This window comes from Pelophylax lessonae (genome assembly GCF_965119305.1).
Source record: "Pelophylax lessonae genome assembly, chromosome: 3".
Lineage (NCBI taxonomy): Eukaryota > Metazoa > Chordata > Amphibia > Anura > Ranidae > Pelophylax > Pelophylax lessonae.
In genome coordinates this window covers 215,002,454-215,028,530 of record NC_138770.1, presented here as the reverse complement: position 1 = coordinate 215,028,530, position 26,077 = coordinate 215,002,454, and the positions used below count along the sequence as shown (strand labels likewise).

The window sequence follows — 26,077 nt, the reverse complement described above, 5'->3', positions numbered from 1 at the left end:
TTGTGATCCAAGCGGTCCACATTCACAGGGTAGTTATTAAGGGTGGTGGTTAATCAGCTGTGTTGGATTTTTCCAATGGCATTCCTAATATTTTCTCCCTCAGCTACAACTAGAGCAGGGAGTGCCTTCTGATGCCCAGACATGCCTTAATCTGTTAAAGTGGAACTCCAGCCAAACATTTTGTTATGGATAGAGTGGGGACAGGCTAGACCAGGGATCCTCAAACTACGGCCCTCCAGCTGTTGCGGAACTACACATCCCATGAGGCATTGTAAAACTCTGACATTTACAGACATGACTAGGCATGATGGGAATTGTAGTTCCTGAACAACTGGAGGGCCGTAGTTTGGAGACCCCTGGGCTAGACCATCCAACTGTGGTAACCACTGCCACTAGGACATCAAGTAGTTAGATCTTCCCCAGTGGGAAACCAATCAGAAGTTGTAACTCTTCATTATGTCACTAATAAAAGTATTTTTTACCGTTGCATATGTCCCCCTTATAGAGACTTCCTTTCACTACTAGTTTTGCTTATCACATTAAAGTGGTAGTAAACTTGTTTCTGTGAATTTTACCCACAGGTAAGCGTATAATAAAGCTCACTGGTTGGTATAATGAATATCTCCTAATCCTGCAGTGAGCAGTGCTCCAGTGAGCAGCAGGAGCAAGTGACCTCACTGGCGCATGCGCTCTGAAGAAATGGCATACTCATGCCGTCCCCTCAGAGCTCTGTCCCATGGCCGTGACTCCCACGCACATGCGCAGGGGTGACATCATCACGGTTTGCCCAGTAAAACAGCCCGAACCCTTGCACCTGGAAAAAAGACCGGGTGAAAATGGAAGCCCTCTCAGCAGTGACAGCGAGCCACTAGAGGGCTTTGTTTTTAAGATAAGTATTTCATAATGTGATAAGTATATATTATAAGTACTTCATAATTTAATGCATGCTAGCAAAATAGAACATTGCCTTTCAGGGGGAAATCTTTTTTTTTCTTCTTTTACGACTTTACTACCGCTTTAAGCTGCACATTCGGCCATTCCTGCTGAATCAGCCAAAATCTGAGGTTTAGGTAGCTTGGTCGCCACCACCCGGATTGACAAATTAGATGCGGTCACTGTTTGGATATTCATACAGCTGTGGGCGTGGCAGCTGTCTGAATACAATAGCCGTCAGCGGAGCTTCCTCCATCCTCCTTGTTTAGCGTGGACGGAATCTTTTCGATTAGAAATCTAGAAAAAAGTATGGCTCGTTCATCAACTGTATCATCTATGAGTTTATATGATTAGAACTGGCAAAGGAGAAAAGGAACACGCACATATATATATAAATATATATATATATATATATATACCGTATATACACACACACATACATACATACATACATACATATACACACACACACATATATATATATATATATATATATATATATATATACACACACACACACACACACACACACACACACACACACATATACACACACACACATATATATATATATATATATATATATATATATATATAGTATCTACACACACAGACACATTCTTAAGCAAACATTTTAAAATGTATAAAAACATGAATGGTGTCAGTAGAGCAGAGATTGGTGTCAGTAGTTTTTTTTTTTTTAATATATATTACAATTTTATTTTTTGTTATTATTTTTTCAATATTGTTTTTTCTTTTTTTTACATCTTTCTTAGAAGCTCCATTACGGGGCTTTGGTGAAATATCAGGGGTCTAAACAGAACCCTGATGTCTCACTTTTGAGACAGAAAGAGGTACTAAGGACAGAGATTCCCCAGTCCCTTTCTCTGCAGCCTCAGCAGCATTGGACAGTGAATGGATGGGAAGTGCTCTGTTTTGTGTTTATTCACAAACTGAAACATAGTAAAACACAGCTGGCACAGCTACTGGGCTGGGCAGCAGAGGGAATCTACACCACACGGGGTGATTAGGGTGTGCTCAGGCACAGCGGGCACACCCTGTGTGCACACCTATGCTCGCATCCTTTGAGAAGGCCATAGCATAATGTAGTGACAACAACCTTCAACGTCTGCTTTTGTTCTATCATTTGTTCATTTACTTTGGCTTCTTGTTGCATAATATAATGATAAATGGGTCCAGCTGGCGGACAGGCCAGCATAAGGCTATCCACAAATCAACCCAACTCAGGTGAGATTTCCATAATCAAGGGTCAGCGTGCTCTACTCTAGTGCAAACCTGACATTAGATTCATATAAAATATGCCTGTGTCAGGGACTTGGCAAGCTATAAATTCAACCGAGAGTCATTGTTATCCAACTACCATTTGTTTGTCTTTACAAAAAGTCTGTGCACACCTTAACAATTAACTTTTCTTATTTACTCCGTTTTGATCTGCTATACAAAGCATTGGAATAAACATTTGGTTACATCTGTTCGGAAGACGCAAAAAAAATACCTATTCATAAGGTGTTATGCAGATGAGGAGGGAGGAGAAAAAGAGAGGTCTCTGTTCTTTGTAATCCATCAGAAATGAAGTAGGCAGGGCTGACACCATGTTCTTAGGAATTCAGAGCTATGTAGGAAGATAGGAGCACACTATATTTCTGCCAAATCAATAGTTCTTTTTCTTTACTGGCAGCATATTTAAAGGGAGAAAACAAGGGGAAGTATGCATGTATTCCAGAGATGCACTAAATGTGTTTTTTTTTTGTTTGCTTTGACATACGCGTACTGTCCAATGTCAGGTGTCAGACAGTAGAAAGCCTGATGGAAAACACATGTCTGCGGCTTTATGGACGGCAAAATCCACCAGCTTCATATTTTTCACTGCAAATCAGAGAAGTTGGCCCCTTTTCTTCATCTAACCAGCCTCGCCAGTAAACGGAGACTTATGCTGAGCATATTTATGAGAAGCAGCGTTAGCCGGCCAACAAGATCAATGAAAACACTGGATTTTTTTTTCCTGCTTCGGCTGAACTTTGCTCCAAAAATCTGTAAGGTATTTAGAAAGTGGAAATCCAAAAGCCAGTAACTGTTTTACATATAAAAAGCCAATGGATGTGTCTGACCAGCTAAAAAGGAATTCTCACGCAACTCCAAAGAGTGGTGCATACTTCTGCAGGGCACAGATCCATATGGGCGGATTTATTTCAAAGGGCGGATGTTATAAGGGAAATGGAGTCTGCTGTGTTTGACCTGCTTCTGAAAATGCTAGTTGACCGGCTGGGATCTTGATTCTATTGCTGTCATGCTGACCCTCTAAAGCCCTTGGTTCAGCAGGGAGCGGGTGAATTTTCATCCATGTTTTGGCAGTGAGGTTGTACAGAAGTCGATCACTAATTGACTTTTGTACAACCTCCCTTTCGGATTTTCCCTGCTTGATCAGCGCTGCCGGCTAAAGCCCGCATCACTGATCAGTGTATTCTGATGGCAGGGAAGTCTGCCCACTGTCAGAATATAATAGTTTACCAGGGAGGAAATCCCCCATCCACATCGAGTGTGTTGATGGAGGAATCAAGCCTGTTTTTTTCATTCAACCTGCTGGTTCAACAAATAAAACGGACTCATCTATGGGCTGCCTAAACAAGTATGCCTGGAACAAGTATGCTGATCAAGAGCTCCCCCTCCACTTTTTGCATACTAGGGTAGATCAGTGGCTCATAAAATATTAATGCTAATTGATCTGCATGACAGCAAAGTAACTAGCATTTTCAGAAGAAGGTCATAAACTAAAGGCATTGGGGGAGATTTACTTAGGCTCCTTTCACACTATCCGTCCGTCGGACGGATTCCTTTTTTCTCAGCAGGGGGTCGAGCCGCCGATCCCCCGCTGAGCAGGAGGATGACAGCTGTGTCTCCGCGCTGTGTGCGGAGACACAGCTGTCAGTTCCCCATACATCTCTATGGGGGAAATCGGATGGGAACGGACCGTCAGTCCGTTCTCATCCGATCCGATCCGCTGGACAGATGGAAAATAGGGTTTCCATCCGTCCAGATTTGACGGTTCGGATCGGATGTCAGCGGACATGTCTCCGCTGACATCCGATCCCCCATAGGGATGCATAGGGGGACCGTTCAGATCCGCCAAAAAAACGGACAGGTGGATCGGTCCGCCTGTGTGAAAGGGGCCTTAAACTTGTGCACACAGAATCTGGTACAGCTCTGCATAGGAACCAATAAACTTTTAGGTTTTTATAGTCAAAGCCTAATTGAAGAAGCTGAAGTTAAAAGTTGATTGGTTAATATGCAGAGCTGTACCAGATTCTGAGTGCACCAGTTTTAGTAAATCTCCTCCATTGTCTTGATTTTGTTAAATTCGGTGTAAAGTGTTTAGTAATAAAAAAAAAATAAAAAAAATTTGGAAGAGAGAAACTGCATGTATCTTCAGCTAAAAAAAATTCTCCTCCTTTTCTCCTAACATATTGTTTAATAGTGTTGACTGTCTACAGCAAAGGTGTCAAACACAAGGCCCGTGGGCCGAATGTGGCCCCCCAGGCCATTTCATGTGGCCCTCGCACCTCTCCTGCAGCTGTGGTATCCTACAGATCCTGCACCTCTCTGTGCTGCCACAACACCACCTTGTCTTTGCCTCCCCTCGTCTCAGCATTCAGCAGACTCTGGAAGCTGACTCAAGCTCTCCTCTGGTTCTCCTCCAGACCTTGCACTTTCTTCTTCCCAGATCCACCCGCGTTCTTCTTCCTGGCAGTAGCACAAGGTAAGGGGGTGCATTGTGATGTAAGGAAGGGTGGGTGACTCTTGACTTCTGATGGGGGGGGGCTCTTGACATCTCATGTCAGGGTGTAAGGGGGCGTGGGGTGCTCTGGACATCTAATCCTACAGATATAACCGGCCCTTTGAGGAAAACCATAATGCTGATGCGGCCCGTGATTAAATTGAGTTTGACACCCCTGGTCTACAGCAATGGCAGTGTACACTTCCAGCCCATTTTCAGCATCTGTACAATGGTAAGAATGAATCTGGGACAATGTAACTCCTTTGTGCATGCACAGGAACTACATCATCAGTGGTCATCCAATGGCCAAGAACGAGCATTGGGAACGCTGAAGAATACCAGGAGGACATGGTAGTGCCTGTGAATGAAGTGATGAGGGATAGCAAAGGAAAGCTCTGATCTGCCAGCGGGCAGCAAACAGGCGAGTATGCTATAAATTACGAGTATTGCTAAGTATACCAACATATCATGGCAAGCACAGAAGAACATGGGTAGATGTAAAGCCTGACTGTATACCACCTAATTTGCTAAAGCACTGCGTATAATAATGTATTGTAATGATCTGTCCACTTTAGCTAAAAATCACAATACATCTTCTAGATATACTTAAGGAGTTAAGGCTAGTTCACACCGCAAAAATATCCTCCAGATCTGTTTTGGATGCGTTTTTACATACACGTTTTTGGCACTTTTTTTTATGTATTCCGGTGTGTTTTTGATGTGTTTCCGGGTACATTCCAGATGCTTTTTTTTTTTTATTGTTCTGGGGACCAGTGTGTTTTTGATGCATTTTTGATGTGTTTTTGAAGCGTGTAGGCGCCTTCAGGTGCATTTTACCACGGTCCAGTACAGTACATAAAAACACACATCAGAGCCGTTCCACATGCGCTTCTACATGCACGTTTTCAATGCCTTTCTAATGCTATTCAAGGTGCTTTTTTTCTTCTTTTATCTGTTTTTATCTCTGTACTGGGGTCCGGTGCATTTTTGATGCGCTTCAGTGCATTCCAGGGCATTTTTTATGTGTTTTACCGCGTTCCAGTACAGTCCAGTGCAGGAAGAATGCAGCATGTTTAAGGCCCCTTTCACACGGTCCGCATTCCGTTGCGGACCGTGCTCTGCTCAGCGGGGATCGATCCGCTGATCCCCACTGAGCCGGCGGATGACAGCTCCGTCTCCGCTCTGTGTGCGGAGAGGGAGGCGTCAGAGCCCCGCTGCTCTCTATGGGGAATCGGATGAAAGCGGACCACCTGTCCGCTCTCATCCGATCCAATCCGATCCCCAGGACGGATGGAAAATAGGGTTTCCATCCATCCGGATTTCACGGACAGGATCGGATGCGGATGGCAGCGGGTGTCAGCGGACATGTCACCGCTGACATCCGCTGCTCCATAGGGCTGAATGGGGTATCCGATCAGATCCGCCTAAAAAACTGACAGGCGGATCTGATCGGACCGCCCGTGTGAAAGAGCCCTTACTTTTTTTTTTCTGGAACTGGAACACCCTAGAACTGACAGCACTGGTGCGAACTATGCCATAGAAAACCATGTAACCTACTTTCCATGTATTTTTGATGCGGTAAACAAAGCACTGATGTGCAGGGCCCTAAGGGCCAGTTCAGACCACATGCATTCCAGTGCGGTTTTTTTTCCGTCACAAAAAAGTATGGGAAGTAGGTTACATGGTTTCGAATGGCATAGTTCACACCAGTGTAGTCAGTTCTAGGGCGCTCCAGTTCCAAAGCAAAAAAGTAAAACATGCTGCTTTCTTCCTGCACTGGACTGTACTGAAATGCTGTAAAACAGTGAAAAAACAAGAGAAAAGAAGAAAAAAAGGCACCTGGAATGCATCTGAAAGGCATCAAAAATGCACCGCAACGCATCCAAAACCCGTTAAAAACACGCATGCAGAAATGCATGTGGAACGGATGTAGAGTGTGTTTTTATGGTGTGAACCAGCCCTTACAGCATTTACAGTAATACAATGGCATACTAACTATAACAAGTGAACCAGATACTTACCAAGAAAGAAGACATGAAAGCATTTAGAGAGAAGAAACAGCCTGTTAGTTAAATGAACGTGTTTTGTACAGTCATGTAGTAATAACAGCCAATACACAATTCTAAAATAATATCATTACCTCAGTGTTCTTAAGTAAATGATCAGGCAGAAGGTAGGAAGATGTAAAAAGACACAAATTATTGTCGCTCTGTATTCATTATTATTATCCCCTTTTATGCAAACAGTGTAAGTACCTGACTTCGACCTTGTGTCAGCCTCTTGCAATCTCCTGTATAGCAGAGCTCAGACTGAGAAAGAGAGAAGCAGCACAAACGTCAGTCACTTTTCTACTACAGTGATCATGTGCTAATAAAGAGCACGCTGACTGGAGGGGAGAGAAAAGTGCTGAGCTCATCAGTGTGCTACTTCTCCTTTCAGTGTTCAGTCACAGGCTGGGAAAGGGACACTGTCAGTGTTACCTAACTGCACCAAAGGTCTCCTTCACTTCCAGTCAAGGCTGTGCTGTAAAAATCTCAGAATTCTACAAACAGAAATGTAAGTCTTAGTAAGTAAAGCTGCTCCCATATATGTATTTCATCTGTGTATTTAGCCGTTTGACTGGAGTTCACCTTTAAGACAATCATTTTGTACAGCTGTTGTGATTATGTCTGCAAATTCTGATCTTCTATACCATACTATACAATTCATAAAACAAGATTTATGTCTGTGTAAACCTAGAAAACAATAGTCCATTTCAAGAAAGCAATAACAGCCTCCTAGAGGCTCAGTTCACACTTATGTGATGCGGGAAACGCAGTGAACCTTGTGTGTTTCCAGCATCACATTGCAATCGCAAGGCATCTATGCGATCTGCAGCAATGTCAATGTTATCTCAATGACACCCTAAAACAGATTGCAAATGATTGCAAACCCCTGCAATGCGATTCAGGTGTGGGGGGGGGGGGGGGGGGGGGAGTCGTGTCGCGCCAGTGTGAATGGGCGCTTAAAGTTGTAGTAAAGTCAATTTGTTTATGTTTTACATACAGTTACGCCTATAATATGGCTTACCTGTTGGTACTGTATAGATCTCTTAAACGTCCCCCATTTAGGACTTGGGCTGGATGTGGCCCTTTGCTTGCCTTTATCTGGCCCTTGGTGCACTATTCCTTCCACTGATACCAAAGACGGGGATCTATTTCTCCCACTGACACCAACAATGGGGTACTATTCCTCCCACCGACACCAGAGATAGGGAACTAATTCTCCCACTGACACCAATTATGGGGCCCCATTCCACCCACTCGCACCAATCATGGGGCACTATTCCTCTCTCTCACACCAGTGATTTCATTTTTTTACTCCCACTGACCACTGTCCAGCCCCCCTAAAGTTTGAAGGGCAGTAAATTGGCCCTTAGTGGCGTCATCGCAGCTTAGCCATTCAAAAGACTGGAGTCTACGAACCCGGAAGGAAGACCAGGTGAAAATGAAAGCCCTGTCAGCAGTGAGTGTGCCGCTGGAGGGCTTTGTTTTACAGTAAGTCGCCCATAATGTGTTAGTTTACTACCACTTTAATAGGCATTAGAAAAAAAATGATGGGATTTGTAGTACTGGGGGCTTTGTAAATATTAGCTAAAGCCTGGAGACAACTAAAGGCCCGTACACACGATAAGAAAATCTGAAGGGAAATTTCGTCCGACGACCGATCTGCCGATTTTTGGATTGGTAGTATAGTGCTTTCGACAGCCAACTCCGACTTTTCGGCCGACAAAATGCTGATGTGCAGGCTATAAAATATTTATCGTCCGTCAACACACGTCCGATTTTCGTCTCATTAGTACAGTTTTCGACTGAAAAAAATCTTAAGAGCAAGACTAGGCATGCTCAGAGACGAAAGAATACATACAAAGCAATCCAGCACATGACATCACTTCTGTAGTAGAATTCTGTCTTACGGGAAAATTCGTATGAAAATAACCTCTTCACTGTCCACATCAGACAGTTCGTTCGATAATCTGATCATGTTTACGGGGCTTTAGAATGAGAGGCTAATGGGGATCATGATACACAAGAAACTGAAGTGCATACTTACTGATACCCATGCCAAATTTCTTAAGGTCCTCTCGGCAAAACACATCGGTCCATGTGGGTACTGCTGTTTGGTCGGACCTCAAAGGAACCCTCCACACTCTTACCCCTCCACAATACTTTACCTGCTGTAGAGGGCCTCACTCTCACTGTGCATTTTGTAATTAAGTTAAAGAAAAATAAAGGTGGAAGAAAGAGATTTAACATTAGTGAGAAGCCAACCACCACCCATTAATAAAATAATAATTAGTAGTGATTGCGCTGACCTTTTAATTTGCTCTGCATAGAGCAACATATAATCCAACCTGTGTCTGACTGTGTTCTATGAGATATTAATGTGAAACTTCAGGCAAATACTACAAAATCAGTCCAATTATGTCTTGACTATAAAAAAGTCATGAAACATTGCTTGTATAAACGCTCAGTTCATATTACTGTCTCATAATCCCTGCGGGGTCCGCTCACCTACAACAGTGCGTCGTGCACGCTCGTGTGGTGATCTGCCCATACACTGTATGGAATGTAGCAAGCAAAGTCTAATCTAAATTGGCAAGTTGTTGTGGAAAGGATGTTTTAAAAGGTGGAAAACAAAAAAATGTGATTTTCCATCATCATTTAGTGATCTGTGAAGCCAACACGACTGTTATTTCATGATATCCTCTGAAAACAATAGGACATTCCCCTCCTCCTCGCAACAGGATATGGAAAAGTCTGGAGCATGTGTTTATAACTTTCAGGAGAGATTACTGAAACTTCTCATTGTTTTGAGGTTTCCTGACTTTTTCTTTTTCATAAAGTAGTGACATTCATAGGTTGAGATTCGGACACATTTTATCTATGTTTGTTTGTGTTTAAATATATATTTTTTAATAGTAAATTGTATCACATTTCTGAAATTCCAAAATTATGTAGCACCCTCCTAGGTAGATGTAGAGAGTATCGTTTCTGGGTCTTTCTGCTTACCAGAGAGATTGCCAGGTAAATTTATATTGCTTCTGCCTACCAGAGAGCAGGATCTGCTAGTGAGGTCTGCTCATGGTGCTCAGGTGCAACTCAGCTTGTCTGAAATGTTTCACACTGGGCCAATAGGGAGGGATATTGGGACAGTATGAGCAAACCTGACAAGTGAGTGCATAGCCATTTGTTACAGCCTTGGTGATTGGCAGAGGAAAGTGCCTTGTTACATGCTGGGTGACTGTATAAATGCCAAGGTAAATGTGCTCAGGGTCTTTGGTTGGAGAGTGGGGTTCCGGAGGGAGGGGGCGGGCCCCTTCTCTGTAGAGGCTGCCATGCGGCCTCAGGTAGTTGACCTGAGGGCCTTAATGTCAGAGAAGAGCTTAACCCAGAGGTCCTGCGGAGCTGACTGGAAGGGAGACACTGGAAAGGATCTGATCCTGCCTACAGTGAATACAGATCTGTGTCATGGGGCCTGTCCTGTGAGGACCATGCCTTCAGAGGAAGAGTCACTGGATGGGTGTCAGTCAAGGGGATGCTAGAGAGTGTCCTGAAGATAAAGTAGTTTGCATCAAGTCTGCTGCTAGAGAGAGCAAGAGGACTTTTATTCTTCCATAAAAGTGGCAGTATGGTTAAAGCAGTGTGTCTGCTTCCACAAATAACCCGGTGAGGCCAAGTAAGAGTTGTCCTTATCTACTGTGAATAGTTCAGTTGGAGTATCCCACTATTCCCTTCTCCCATCAAAGTTCCACAATAAATCTCAAACCAAATGCCCTGGACTGTTTATTGAGTAACGAGCAAACGGGAGTAAGGATGAATGTGTGAAAAATCCCCTAGTGACTGTCTGCAGGAAATCAGAGGGAGACCCAAGAAGTCATCACACAGCAACCCTACGGGGACAGTGCTACAATTATTTAGCAGCCACTTAAGTGAACATACTGAGCATACAGGGCCAGCTTAAAGCAGAAGGAAAGGCCAACAAAAACTCACTCTGTAAAGGTTGTTACCCCTTAGCTCTGATCAGCCAACCTATAACTGGCCTTTGCAGCAAGGTGCACATGGGAGGGCAACGCACATTGCAAACAAACCAAAGATTTCTCAGCACACTTACCAGCCAGTCTGCAAAACAACCAAATTGACCCCATCTAACGGTTTACATTAACCACTTCTGCTCCGGAAGATTTTGCCCCCTTCATGACCGGGCTATTTTTTGCTATTCGGCACTGTGCTACTTTAACTGGCGATTGCGTCGCCATGCAATGCTGTACGCAAACAACATTTATATCATTAATTTTTTTCCCAGAAAATAGAGCTTTCTTTTGGTGCCATTATGTACTTTCTGTTATAAAACATATCCAATAAATACATTTTAAAAATCAAATTTCCTTTTACATTTAGGCCAAAATGTATTCTGCTATAGGTCTTTGGTGACATAAAATCCCAATAAGTGTATATTGATTGGTCTGTGTCAAGGTATGGCATCTACAAACTATGGTAATTTTTTTTTTTTACTGCGCCTTATAATGGGACAGCGGGCAATCTGACACTAACTGACACTTTGTGGGAATTTGCTAACTGCCACTGGCATTGACATCTCCAGTGACACTAATACAGTGATCAGTGCTAACAATATACACTGTCACTGTACTAATGACACTGGCTGGGAAGGGGTTACCATCTGCAGCAATCAAAGGGTAACTGTGTGCCTAACAATGCTTACTGTATGTAATGTGTGCTGACTTTACTTGGCAATGTGCCGGTTTTTATTTCCCTGCTTCACAGGGAAACAAAAACAGGCATAGTCCGCTGTCAGAAGAGAGCAATGTGTTGTTTACATACACAGAACTCTCCTGTCACTTGTTCCGATGATCAGCGGCCATAAATCATTGGCCCGGAATGGCTGATCGGCATGTTCTGGAGCCAATGACAGCACAGCCAGAGGGCATACTACCCGGAAATCACCTATGTGTTCATGATTCTGTGCACATAGGCGAGTAGGCTTAAATTACACCGCAAATAATCACATGCAAATTGAACAGGAATGCAGTGTGATTCCTGTCGGAAATGCATGCAGTTTCCCCCACCGCTCCTGTGTGAACCCCGTCTTGTCATAGGGACTTCAGTTGGGTTTACACAGGAGCGGCGTGAGTAACTGCATGTAAGTTGGACAGGAATTGTACTGTATTCCTGTTCAAAATGTATGAGATTCTTTGTAGTGTGATTTGAGACCACTCACTTTGTATAGGGTCAAATCGCACCATATTTGGTATCGGTGAGTGTGTGCCCAAAAATTATCAGTACTCATACTTTTAAAAAAACGGTATCGGTGCAACCATGGTGTTGTCACCTTAGACTGCTTACTCCTGATTAGGACTACAGAATGCCCCCTCTCCTCATCTCATAGGGAGGAGGTATTCAATAGCTAAAATGACTCTTTCTGACAATGTTGACCTAGGAGTGATGGCAGCTCTATACCAGATTCTTTGTAAGAGTTATCACACATAGGCATGCGCACAGGGTGTGCCGGGTGTGCCTGGGCACACCCTAATCACCTAGGGCACATTAGCATTATCGCTCTGTTTGCCAGTGAGGAGATGGGAAAGATCTCCCTCGGACCTGCTCTGCCATACACTTCTATTTCACTTTGCCAGCAGGGAGAGTAATGTACCGGGGCCATGTACATGTAGGCAAACACATGCATGTGTATTTAAACTTTGGGGTGCACACCCTAATGCAATAGGCTGCGCACACCTATGTTATCACATATCACATAACTACACAGCCACATTTTTAGGAAGACATGAGTGAGTCTAGTACTTCAGCCATTGGTTTGGAAGGCACCAAATGTATGATAGCACATTGCACAGTCACGTTGACTCACGATTGTTTTCCAGAATTAACATCATCTAATTTTGAACAGATGGAACTTGGAATAAACATGCTGTGTTTTGGAAAAAAAAGAAAAAAAAAGAAAAATCGACACGAGCGGCTTACACTAAAAACAAGCAAACAAATGGAAAGAAAGCAGGCCTTGCGGCTCGGGGTAAACTATTTGAAGATTAAGCGATATCTCCCCTGAGGTTTCTATTTGCTCACAGTCATGTTAGGATGTGGTGTTGCTTAGTCACTTTTTATCAAAATAATATGAAAGTGTTTATAAGTGCTTTTGTATACTCAAACAAAGCCAAAATATGGTGCAAGCCAGGGGAGCAGAATGTACAAAGAGCACTACATTTTCCATGTAGGAAGAATTTCAACAAGAAAGACACATGTTCTTCATTAAATGTAGAAATGGACCATCAGTCTCGGATACTGAGAGTTCTGAGCCAGGGGATGGCAGGCCTTCAAAAGAAAGATAGGTTTTATTTCCGAGACTAAGAAGAGAATGAGAGGGATAGACAAAGGTGTAGTCTGCCATTTCTTTCAAGATGGAACAGTTCAAAGTGGGCTCGGGAGTGCCAGCCAAGAAAGCAGTTTAACTTGCTCTGCTTTTTTCATTACTTTCTTGAAAAGCCTACTAGAATGTTGCCGCGGTGTGCTTTGGCCGTCTCGCAACAAGGAATTTATATGTGGTTAAGTATGTGACATTTGACTGTTGGAAACCTACAAACAAGAGCATGCCATAGACATCAGCTTTTTTTTACAAGGGTCTGGAGCTAGAAGTCTGTTCTATCTCACGATGCCTTTGGATAACACATAACACTGCAGATCATAAGGGCCTGGTGAACTCCATGTTACCATTTTACAGAGCCACTTATGTTTCTAGAGGTTGCATGAAAAAATTTGACAAAGTAAGGCAGGTTTGGTTATCCACAATCTACTATGGCGTGATGTAGTTGGGTAATTTCTATGCAGTAGTAGCATACTTGGGGCCCTCTTTACCCCTGTCTACCCATTTTTAGTTTCTTGGGGGCTCGTCAATTGGTATTGGACTAGTTTAGTTAATAAAGTGGCTTAAGGTTGCATGGCTTTCTTCACTCTACAATAGCCCTGAGGGTCTAATCGGAATTTATGTGACACTTTCTATTATGGTCTATTTCTTGACGCAGTTTTTTTTCCCCTGAAATAAATGCTACATAGGTTGTTGGAGACAAGCTGCTGATTGGGAGGGGGTGGGGTCGGTGGGGGTATGTAGGGGGCTTAGCAAATGTTAGTTGGTCAGTAGGAAGTAGAACTTAAGCCTAGTACACACGCAACGAATTTCCGCCGACCGGTCGTCCATCTTTAGTCCAGAGTGATGTTTTGTTGGTTGGAATGTGCCTAAACTGCACACGAATTTTCCCGCACGACAAAATTCTACTTCAGAAGTGATGTCATGTGTTGGTTTGCTTTCTTTGTGTTCTTTCTTCTCTGAGCATGCCCAGTCTTGCTCATAAGATTTTTCCCTGTCGAAATCTGTACTGATTGCACGAAAATCGGACGTGTTTTGACGGAGGACAAAAATTTTATAGCCTGCACACACATTTAAATCGGCAGATCGGTCGTCGGACGAAAATTCCCGGCCAAATTTCGACTCGTGTGTACGGGCCTTTACTTCTGTACTTGTTATGTTGGGCCTTACAAGGCTGGTTAAGGTGGCGTAAGACTTGCGGCTACGCCACTATGGTTTTCTTGCACGTTACTTAAAATGTACCGCATTTATCGGCGTATAACACGCACTTTTTCCTCCTAAAAATGGAGGAAAAAGTAGCACTGCGTGTTATACGCCGATATAACAAAAAAAAAAAAGTCCAGAAAGCAGTCAGCGCCAAGAGGTAGAAGGGGGCGGCCGAGGAGAAGAGAGGACGCACTGTCATCGGAAGTCCCGCCTCCTATGCCGACGTCAATCATAGGCGCCGGGACTTCCGATAACAGCGCGTCCTTCCTTCTCCTCGGCGCCGGCCGCCCCCTTCTACCTCTCGGCACCGGCCGCCCCCTTCTACCTTTCGGTGCTGACTGCTTTCTGGACAACTGGCGAGGCTGCAATAATGGGCGCTGGCGAGGCTGCAATAATGGGCGCTGGCGAGGCTGCATGTATGGGTACTGGCACTAGCTGCATGAATGGGCACTGGCACTAACTGCATGAATGGGCACTGGCACTAGCTGCATGTATGGGCACTGGCACTAGCTGCATGTATGGGCACTGGCACTAGCTGCATGTATGGGCACTGGCGCTAGCGAGGCTGCAATTATGGGTGCTAGGGAGGCTGCAATTATGGGCACTGGCGAGGCTGCATGTATGGGCACTGCGCTGGCAAGGCTGCATGTATGGGCACTGCGCTGGCGAGGCTGCATGTATGTGCACTGCGCTGGCTGCATGTATGGGCACTGCGCTGATGAGGCTGCATTCGTGGGCACTGGTAAGACTATATTTAATTTTACAAAAAAAATTCTGAGTTCAAAGCTGTTTATTTTAAATTTCAGCTTTTTTCCTGGAATTTCTGCCCTAAAATTTAGGTGCGTGTTATACGCCGGCGCGTGTTATACGCCGATAAATACGGTATTTAAAAGAATAAAAAAAAAAGACCACAGATTAAAACAAGAAAGTGTCCTGAACTACCTATCGTAAAGTGTAAAATCAACTTTTGGATAAATACTAAGGACACAAACAGTCAGTATTGTAAACGCAATGTATTACTCATTTTGTGACATTACGTCTATACTGTCACACTGCGTGAAATGTTTTACCTGTAGCCTTGGAGGAAATACACTATATATGCAACTGACCACAGCAAACAATGGGTTTTCAATTAAGCACAAGTGATAAGGGTTTGCATTAAAAGACAAGCAAGTAATTCAATACTGTTAAGTTATTGATTTTGCTGTTTTACCTTACAGCAGGGATGGACAAATTCCAGTTGCCAAGTCATCATGGTAACTGGAAAAAGCCCCATAGCTACTTGCAGATCCTGGTCATTAGCTCCTTCTGTCACTACTGTTCAGAAGAGTGACTGCTGAACACTGATAGGAAATGAGATACATCTTCCTCGTTGTCACCTGACTTATGGTTAACTTCCTACTTTGTGATTTATGATTACTACTGTGTCTAAGGCCCCATTTACACTTGAGTTAAGCATCTATGGTAGTTTTTTTTCATGTTTTTTTTTTTTGGAGCATTTATACAGGAGTTTTTAATACAGTGAGAAATTTACAATTATATATTGATTTCCGAGGCACTGAGAGTCTCCATTTCTTCATAAAATAAAATACATAAAAGTGAAAAAACAAACAGTTCCGTTGGAAAATGAAGAGAGATAAAAGTAGGTCAGACAAAAAGTCACACATGCAATTCAGCCTCTTAGCAATTAAATTGCTCCACCCGATGCCCTTTGTGTGTCAAACTCACCAGAGGTATTTGCCTCACACAAATGTCTGGGAAATATCACTTGGGTGTATGCTAATCACGATGTTTCATCTGGATGCTGGAAGGTCAGAGTATTACCAGTAGCCAGGTGAAACATCGTGATTAGCATACACCCAAGTGATATTTGCCGAACATTCGTGTGAGGCAAATCCCCCTGGTGAGTTTGACACACAAAAGGGGATCTAGTGGAGCACTTTACTTGGTGATTTACGAAGAGATTAAATTGCACATTGGACTTTTTGTGACACCTACTTTTATCATGCTTCTTTTTCCTGGTAGGACTGTTTATTTTTTACTTTTATGTATTTTATAAGATGAAGAAATTGAGACTCTCAGCGCCTCTGAAATCAACAGTATATATAGATTTCTTAATGTATAAGGATGTATTAAACAAGAGGCTGAAGGAGCACCATGATTGTTTGTTAACACATTGTTACATTGTTTTTTATGTGTATGTAGGTATTGACACATTTTTTTGCATTTACATGGTCATATCGATTCAATACAGTTTATACATTCGATTCAGGTTTAGCTTTTTTTAATCATTATTTTTAGCCAATGGAAAGCTAATTACCATGCAAGCAATCAAATTAAAGTCTGTTGGGGCCTTGAATATTCAGGTGCGGACCTATGGGACATGTTCATGCTCGGTCTTTTCACGAACTTCTATCTAAAGAACAAAGTTCCTAAATGTTGGATGGACCACTACTATGCGTATTTTGGATTTTGCACTAATGTTGCCTTATGTACCTCAAGGATTGCATTGCTGTACTGTGTGTACATTTTGACTGAGTTTCAAGTTTTATATTCTCTGTTTCAATAAAGAATTTGAAAAAAAAAGTCTGTTGGGGCCAAAACGAGTAGCTGTACCCCAAAGAAGCTTGTGTGCATTTTTGCACAACGAGCTTCAAGTGACACTACTCTCAGGTGTGACTAGGCAGTATTGAATATAATAGAAATGCTAGTGCTGAGCATTGATGTGCTTTTGGTGAAACTTCAACTCATTGTTCACATTGCTCAGGTGTGAATGGGGCTTTGCAATAGCTAGGAATAGTGGCAATCATTAAACACGTTACCATCAATGATGACATTGGAGGCTACCCGTTCCACCATAGAGAACTATTGTGGGTGGGCGAGAATTGTAAATGTGTGGGAGGGCAGGTTTAAAGAGAACAGTATATGTGACTTGTCCTCTGAGAGGCATGGGACTGTATGGCTGCTATTGAGGAGGAGAAAAGGGCAAATGCAAACAGGGGGCTGCTGAAAGATGTAAGAAGTGTATATATAACCACTCTGGAGGGTGAAAACAGAATACCTTGGAGCAAAGCTGCATTATTACCAGTTCCCAGCTTCGGTGCGGATTCTCGAATTGTGGGAAGATTTGACCAGGCCTTCCCTAAATGATGGGTACATTTTTTACATCTCCACTAGGCTTTCCACTGCCCTTCTCCAAGAAGCTATTTGTCTGTTTTGTGTCCTAGGGAGGTGTTGTTAATTACAGCCTTCCCAGTCTTACAGAAACAGATATGTACCATATATGTTGAATTGTGAAGTCTGCCTTACTTTTTATTGTCTCTTTGGAAATATGCAAAATTCTAAACACACAGGATTACCCACTTGTTTGCATTCTAAAAAACTGCAATACGCTGGATAATTTTTATAGCACGTTTTAGGTAACGTAACCCAACAAATGATATCGCTGACATACAGTTCTGCTTGACAGAACTAGATGTCATTCCTGAAGAGTGAAATAGGCTGTTTTGGCAACATAAGAGTAAGCTACCAGAAGTCACAGATGGGAGTCAAGACAATATTGTATAAAAGAAGGAAAGACTATAAAAAAATTGGTTGTAGAACCTGTAAGAAGTTGCCTCGTGGCAGGTTTGCACCTTCTAGATAATTGGAATGGTCAAAAAAAAAGTAAATCATATGAAAAAGACATACCAAGGTTGGGTTGGGACATCGCCAATGATCTCTGGCTTATTGGGGTGGAGGTGGTAACAGGATGGTGGTTCATATGTGCCATTGGTTGCGTCATTGTCTTCCGTGGGTCTTGCCATGTTGTAATTTTCTCCAAATGACTGTAAGATAAAAGAATTGGCTTATGTTATACCATATCAACTCTTTGCCAAGATTCATAGCATATCTACAAGTACAATAATGTCAAGAGATCCTAGGGTATTATTGCAGTACTGCAGTGTTAAAGATTACATGTCATCCCTTCAGTCAGTGTATTGTTACTGTAAATGTAAATGTGTAGAGACCAGATGGAGCTCTATTCATTAAACGTATCATTCCCATGAAGGGATTCCCATAAAGGTGAATAGATGACCCATTTCCACCAATGAATAAAGGACAGGAGACAGTTAGCTGTTCCCATTAAAAATTTCCAGCCTAGGCCAGGACCTTTAAACAATCCTGGCCCACTACACTATATAAAGCAGATGAGTGGCCTGGTCTGAGCTAGCATGATACTAATATATACAAACTATCTCAAAACATCTAAACTGTTCTAGTACAGGAAACAATAAATATTAACAGAAACTATTAGTCCCCGTTCACACTAAGGCGACCTGTGAGGCGACCTGGTCGCCTCACAGGTCGCCGTAGGTCGCCTCCCATAGGGAAGCTGCGGACCCGTTCGCTCCGACTTAGAAAAAGGGTCCGGAGCTTCTTTGGGGCGACCAGGAGGTGACCGCCATAGACTTCAATGTTATGAAGTCCGTGGCGGCCGCTCCGAGGTCGCGGCGCGCTGCTCGCTGCTTGCACCGTGACCTCGGAGGTCGCGGTGCGAAGTAGCGTCGCCCCTATGTGAACGGGGGCTTACAGTGTTCATTAATTTGAATCCAAGTGTAAGATTATCCAAAACAATGGTATAAATATTTGATCATTTCCAAACGCCCTGCACTCACAGTATGTCCTCAGTCTTCCGAATTGAGTGAGGATGACCATCATTCAACTCGGAAGGATAAGGACCTCAAGAGGAAGAAAGAGATTTCTACGGGGGTGCTGGAGAGGAGGTGCATACTGAAGTCAGAGTTGACTTTTTTTTGTTTAGTTTTTTTAACCACTTGCCGACCGCTCACGTTGAGCCTACTGCGGCAAAGTGGTTCATTATCGTCCAGCGACGTAGACCTACGTTGCTGGACTCCTCCCCTTGTGGGCAGCGCGCACGCGCCGCCGGAGGCTCGCTCCCGCTGTATTCAGTCACAGCAGGAGTCGGGCCAGGGGAGGAGCAGCGGTGATCATCGCCGCCCCTCCCCCGATCGTCAGGGATCGAGTGTGAAGATCCGCCCGCTTGTGTAAACAAAGCGGGCGGATCTCCTAAGTGACAGACATGGACAGATTGCAGGATTCAGCATAGCTGAACCTGCGATCTGTCCTTGTGTCACACAGTCCCCTCCCCCCCCCCCCCCCCCCACACGTCAGTAAGCACCAGGCATACATTAACCCCTTGATCACCAATAAAAGTTAACCCCTTCCCTGCCAGTGTCATTTTTACAGTAACAGTGCATATTTATAGCACTGATTACTGTAGTAATGTCACTGGTACCCCCAAAAGTGTCAAAAATGTCAGTCAAGGGTCCGATCTGTCTGCCACAATGTCGCAGTCCCGCAAAAAAAAAAAAATCGCAGATCGCCACCATTACTAGTTAAAAAAAACAATAAAAATGACATAAATTTCCTGTAGTTAGTAGCTGCGATAACTTTTGCGCAAACCAATCAAAATATGCTTATTGCAATTTTTTACCAGACATATGTAGCAGAAAAAAAATTGGCCTAAAATGTTAAAAAATTTTGATTTTTACACTTTTTTGGGGGAATTTCATATAAAAAAAATGTGAAAAATATTGTTATTTTTTCAAAATTGTCGCTATTTTTTGGTTTAGAGGGCAAAAAGTAAAAATCGCATAGGCGATCAAATACCACCAAAAGAAAGCTATGTTTGTGGGGAAAACAAGGACATAAATTTAATTCGGGTACAGCGTCGCACGACCGCGCAATTGTCCGTTAAATTAACACAGTGCCGAATCGCAAAATATGGCCTGGTCAGGAATGGGGTAAAATCTTCCGGTCTTAAAGCGGTTAAAAATACGCTCATTGAGAATTTTTTTGTCAAAGACTTGTAGCTAAATACCTTTTGGCCTAAATATATGACAAAAATGTAATATATTGGATATTTTTTAACTGTCAAAGTAGAAAAATATTGTTATTTTTTCAAAATTGACGCTTTTTTTTATTAATATCGCAAAAAATGAAAAGCGCAGAGGTGATCAAATACCACCAAAAGAAAGCTCTGTTTGTGGGAAAAAAAGGACGTAAATTTTGTTTGGGTACGGCGTTGCATGACCGCGCAATTGCCAGTAAAAGTCGCACAGTGCCGAATCGTAAAAAGTGGCCTGGACGTAAAGCAGGAAAATCCTCCGGTGGTAAAGTGGTTAAACTTTAGGGGGAACCATCCAACGGGTTGGGAAGGTTTTGATTGGGTTTCAGCTTGTGTGCTATAGTCAAGCATTTGTTATTTTGATTTCTGATATTTGCAGGACAAAAACTGATAAAAAAAATAAAACGTAGGTAAACCCGAACTATGAATTTTTATTATATACCGTCTTTTAGTTTATTAAATATACAGTTACATTTTTTTTGGTAAATCTTTGAGATAAGTGCAAAAAGATATCTGTTATAATGTCAGAGCTGAAGTGGGTAAATTGTCTCTAGGAAACAAGTAGGCCCCTATAATAGGCCAGAACCGTGTTTGACTAAATGCACGTCCACATTTCCAGTAACGCTTTTGTTTTTTACACTGTTTTGCCAATGTTGTTTGTGGTAGAAAATTCTTCTACTTCTACAAATCACTGTGCTTTGTACAGACGTCCCCTGAAAGGGAGAGAAATGCAGTCTCTAGTCCTGGTCTTTTGTTATGCAAACATGTCCCAATGACACATAAGAGTAGGTAGGAGTCAGTCGCAGTCAGTGTAATGGCCACTGGTGCCAAGATAGAAGCTTTCTCACTGAAAGGAAAGAGAAGATCTTATGACTCAGTCACATCAAAGCATGACCACCCTCTGGGTAAAGGCAGGGAAGGATATGTCACAAAAATCCAACTTGTGAAGGTTTGACTCATTTATTGAACTCTTGTGAGTGACGGCTCCCACAGTGCCAGATTCCCCACTTACACACCCACTCAGGGCAGCAGATGCCCGGGGAAACCTATTTACATTCTGATTCACTAAGAGACGTGTCACCCTGACACCAGGACCATATAGCGTGCCATAATCTCATGTTCCTATAAATGTGTAGAGTAATGCCTAGTACACACGACGAGATAAAAAAAAAATACCACTTTCGCAACGATCGTACGATATTCTGATCACACAGCATCCGAGAGCCGATCAGGCAGTTCATGCGAAATTATCCGAAGGGATAAGCATGAAAATTTTTCTTGTACGATAACAGAGCGAATTATTTTCCGGTAATTAGCATGGTATTTGTACAAAATAAAAATCATGTGACCAAGACCACGCATGCTCAGAAATGAAAGAGTGCATTAGAATACATCACTTCTGAAAGTTGTGTTCTGTCATACGGGAATTTTCCTAAATTTAGTAACCCATTGGTTTTCGATAAGAGAGTAACATGCAAAAAAAACCAAAAACGGATGATTATTAGTCCAATATTCTTATCGTGTGTACTATGCATAACACTGCAGAAAATCAATCCATCGTTGCTGCAGATGGATGGCTCAGATAAGGCTCTCCCTGGTGTAGATGCATTTAGGATATTTGACCTACCATAAATAAAAGGGGGGGGAACAAGGTAAAGGTATATTGAATGTAGAGTAAGCCCCCGTTCACATTGGCGCGATAGGTCAAATCACATGTCAAATCGCATCCCAATCAGTGCGACACCGACTTTGCTGCGCCTCACTGATTTCCAAAAGTACTTCCTGCACTACTTTTGGCGACTTCGGGAGGGGGGGTTTCAATAGAAATCTGTGCATGAAGCTGCACAGATGTTTTTCAAGCCGCCCCCGAAGTCGGACTGAAATGCGGCTTTAAAATCAAAGCTGTGTTCAGTGTGAACAAGGGCTAAAGGAATAATCTCACTGTTGTCCATTCCCAATTCTCCTTTAGTGCCAGTTCACACTAGCTTGATGCCAGACATCCCCTGTGATTTGCACCGTGTTGCTGTGCAGATCACATGCAATGTCTGTGCGATGTGATTTTAGCTATACAAAATGTATGGCTGAAATCGCATCAAATTCGCACCAAAATGGTGCAGGACCCTTTTTTTGGTTCGCACTGGAGTCAGATCGCATGGGTGTTCACACCTATGCGATCCGATTCCTGCACCCTTTCACAGTTCACACTGTGATCCGCAAACCAATCTGGAGGTGTCAATAACTTTATATCGACACCCCCAGCAATTCGTAGATCTCAGTGTGAACCACTGTGCGATTCTGGTGGGAATGCGGGAACCGGCAATGATTCGCAGGGTTTCCCGCAGTGCACCAGTGTGAACTGGGACTTAGGGCCAGTTCACACTGGTGTGATGTGGGAAACCCTGCAAATCCAGTACGGGTTACCGCATTGCACCTGAATACCCAGAGTTCACACTGTCGTCTTTGAACCACTGAGGGTGTCAATACAAAGTTAAAGACACTCCCAGATCGGTTCGCAGATCGCAGTGCGAACTGTGAATTCGGACAGGAATCAGATTGCATGGGTGTGAACACCCATGCGATCTGATTCTGGTGAGGAGAAAAAAAAAAAAGGGTCCTGCATGGGTTTGGACTGAATGCTGTATGGCTGAATTCACATTGCACAGACATCGCATGTTATCTGAACAGCAATACAGTGCAAATCATATACGATGACTGGCATCGCACCAGTGTGAACCGTCCCTAAGGCTCCATTCACACTAATGCTTTTTTTTCATGCTTTTTGGAGAAATGCATTTCATTTTTTTTAACATGGGTTCCTATGCAACACGTTCACATCAATGCATTTGTGTGCCTCTGCGTTTTTAGAAAGAGTCTGGGACTTTTTTTTTTTCCTGAAAAATCCAGCGTTTTGCATGTAATAGACTTCAGTGGACCCGCATACAAAATGCAAGTATTGCGATTTTGCAGCGATTTGCATTTTTAAATCTGCCCAATAACACATTTTCCAAAAAAAAAAAAAAAAATCACAAATCGCAGTAAAAACCGTAAAAAGCACAGCAAAAAGCACCACAGAAATGCTCAAAAGCAACATGCATAGGTGTGAATTGAGTTTATTCACACTATGACTGGTGTTTCCTGATCAAGTCCCAGCAAGGGCACATAGAAAAATTTTTTTTTCTATGTGCCTCGTTCATAACAAAACACTGGAAAATTATAGAAAATACTGTATAAGGTGGCTATTTTCCACAAATTGCGCTTAAATTCCTTGCCATGAGGGAGTTAAAGCCTCGTTCACATCTGGGTGATTTAAAGCTCATTTCCAGAAACGCTTTACAGATTTACATTTTATTCTGGGGGGCTTGTTGAGAGATGTGAGGGATGTGCTGTTGCACCAAAGAAGTTCAGGAGCCTTTTTCGTGCAAGAAAGTGCATTTTTTGCCCCATAGACTTTAACTAAAACACCCAAAAATTGCACATAACACGTTTTTCATAAAATTTTCAAGCCATCTCCTTCTGTTCAAATGTGAAGCTAAAGTAACAGCAGAGCAGAAACAAGAGCTTCTGTGCCTGAGGAATGATTAAAGTCAATGGATTTACAGCATCCGGTGCACCCAACCACTGCAAGCAATGACCAGGCCAGCACACCCAGAAGATGTGGGGTGTAAGAAATGCACACAGAATGTCCTCTTTATAGAAAAGCCTAAGGCTAGCCATACACTATACAATCTGATTGTGCAATCTCCTTTAGACTGCATTCACATTGGTGTCCAGCCACAATCACCATAGGTATTTACCAGCTGCTGGAACAGTCACAAATAGCTGTGGCAGCCACCAGCTTGTTCTTGCGCTATACCGGCTCAGTGACCGCAGTTATCCGCACACAGCTGTCAATTCCAGCCGCAGGAATCAGTAGATTCTTGCTGCCAGAATTCAGTGTGAAAAAACACCCATGTGAATGCAGCCTTAGATCTACCATCAACTTTGTACTGCAAGAACCTTTACACATTTCATACTAATGGAATTGTTTTTTTAGATCATATATGGTGTGAAGGGTTTTTATGTATTATTTAAGCTTATGCATGGCTCAAATTTCAGCTGATTCATGTTGAGTCGGAGGAAATTGAAGCTGTGGGTGGCCCTGTTGGACGTGTAGGCAGGTTGCCTACTATGTGTATTTAGTAAGCACCTGGCTGCCCAGGTTGGTAGGGAAGGAGATAATGCTTATGCCACCTTCTTGTGTGTTTGTGGGTTTTCCTCTGGTTTCCAGCCTCCCTCTTGTGTGATATAAAGGGAAGAGGCCCAGATCCTGGAGGGGAGGACCTAAAACAAGGGGGGATCTACAACAAGGAATGACCAAGAACGGACCAGGGAGGCACGCACAGGGAATTATTTACTTATTTCAGATAATATAGCGCTGTCAATTTACGCAGCCCTTTACACGTATATATTGTACATTCACATCAGTCTCTGCCCTCAAGGAGCTTGCGTTAAGAAGCTTGTTGGTCAGCTTGGAACGCTGAACCATCGGAATGCTCCTGGGGACATGGACTCCTTTGCTCAAGTTATCTCCAGTTTGGACTGTTCTCTAAGAGACTTTACTCGTACAGGTAACCTGGGGCAGCCATAGTTAGAGAAAGGACGTTAACACATGTTATACCTGTTCTGCCAAAAGTTCAGTGAAGTTGTTTCTACTGCTTAAGGCCGCTTTCTCATGGGGCGGATCCGCTCAGGGGACTCCTCTAGCTCAGCGGGGATCGCTCTGTTGATCACCGCTGAGCAGGCGGATGACAGGTCCGTCTCCGCTCACTGTCAGAGTCCGGCTCTCCTCTATGGGTAGATCGGATCCGACCTGCTGGACGGATGATAAACGTATCGCCATCTGTCTGTTTTATGCGGATCTTTTCAGATCGGATGACAGACGGGTGTCAGCGGACACATCTCTGCTGACATCCGCCTCTAAATAGAGTAGAATGGGTGGCCCGATCAAGTCCGCCTGAAAAACAGACAGGCGACCTGTTCAGGTCCGATCATGTGAAAAGGGCCTAAAGCTTGGTCCGAAGTTACTCAAGGGGTGCAGGTGGGTCCTGGCATCAGAAATAGCACATTGGTGTCTGTGAAACATTACTACAACGCAAGGTTGGTCTGTGAGTCTGAGAGGAGGAGAAATTGCCGTGGGTAAACACAGGAGGAAAGTCTTTGGCGTAGTACCTGGTTAGGTGACTAGTCCCCTATTAGCAAGGGGGTTTAGTGTCCAACTCCCTCCCTAGCTGTCCGTCTCCATCGGTCACCAGGAGCGGATTAGTGTTACGGAGATATAATACCTGGTCACTTAGTAAAGAGAAAGGTTAAGTAGAACATGAATGCGGTCAGCACTATGTGCTTGGCGGGACCCCATTCTGTTACTGGGAGTGAGGTAACAGAGGTATGCTGACTGGTGGAGTGGGCATAGGCTCTGCATGTCCCTTCTAATGTAACACATACACCTGTATATGTGTGTAGACAAGGGACAACTTTTCAAGCCAAGTGGCTCATCTCTGAGTTGGGGGACTTCACATGAATGTGGCCCCCGCCTGGTCCGAGGCATTGGTGAGCACTCCTTGGGGCAAGGTGTTACCCCTGTGCTATGACGAGTGACCCCGTTCATTGCTTGGCATAGCCCAGGGTAGGCCTCTTATGTGACCTACACTTGGCACCTAACGAGTTATTGGGGAACATAAAGGACATGTCACCCACCTGCCCCCCTACAGACAGGACGAAACTGCATCCAATAAGATGAAGACAATGTTAGTATAATCCAGGTG

General features: G+C 43.3%; 1 protein-coding gene across 1 annotated transcript in view; it reads right to left on the bottom strand.

Annotated features, from left to right (window-relative positions):
- Window positions 1–26,077, bottom strand: part of WWTR1 (WW domain containing transcription regulator 1) — a 140,496-nt gene that overhangs the window by 30,067 nt on the left and 84,352 nt on the right. Inside the window, 1 exon segment of the mRNA XM_082252502.1 lies at window positions 18,056–18,192. Coding sequence (XP_082108628.1) covers window positions 18,056–18,192 — 137 coding nt within the window.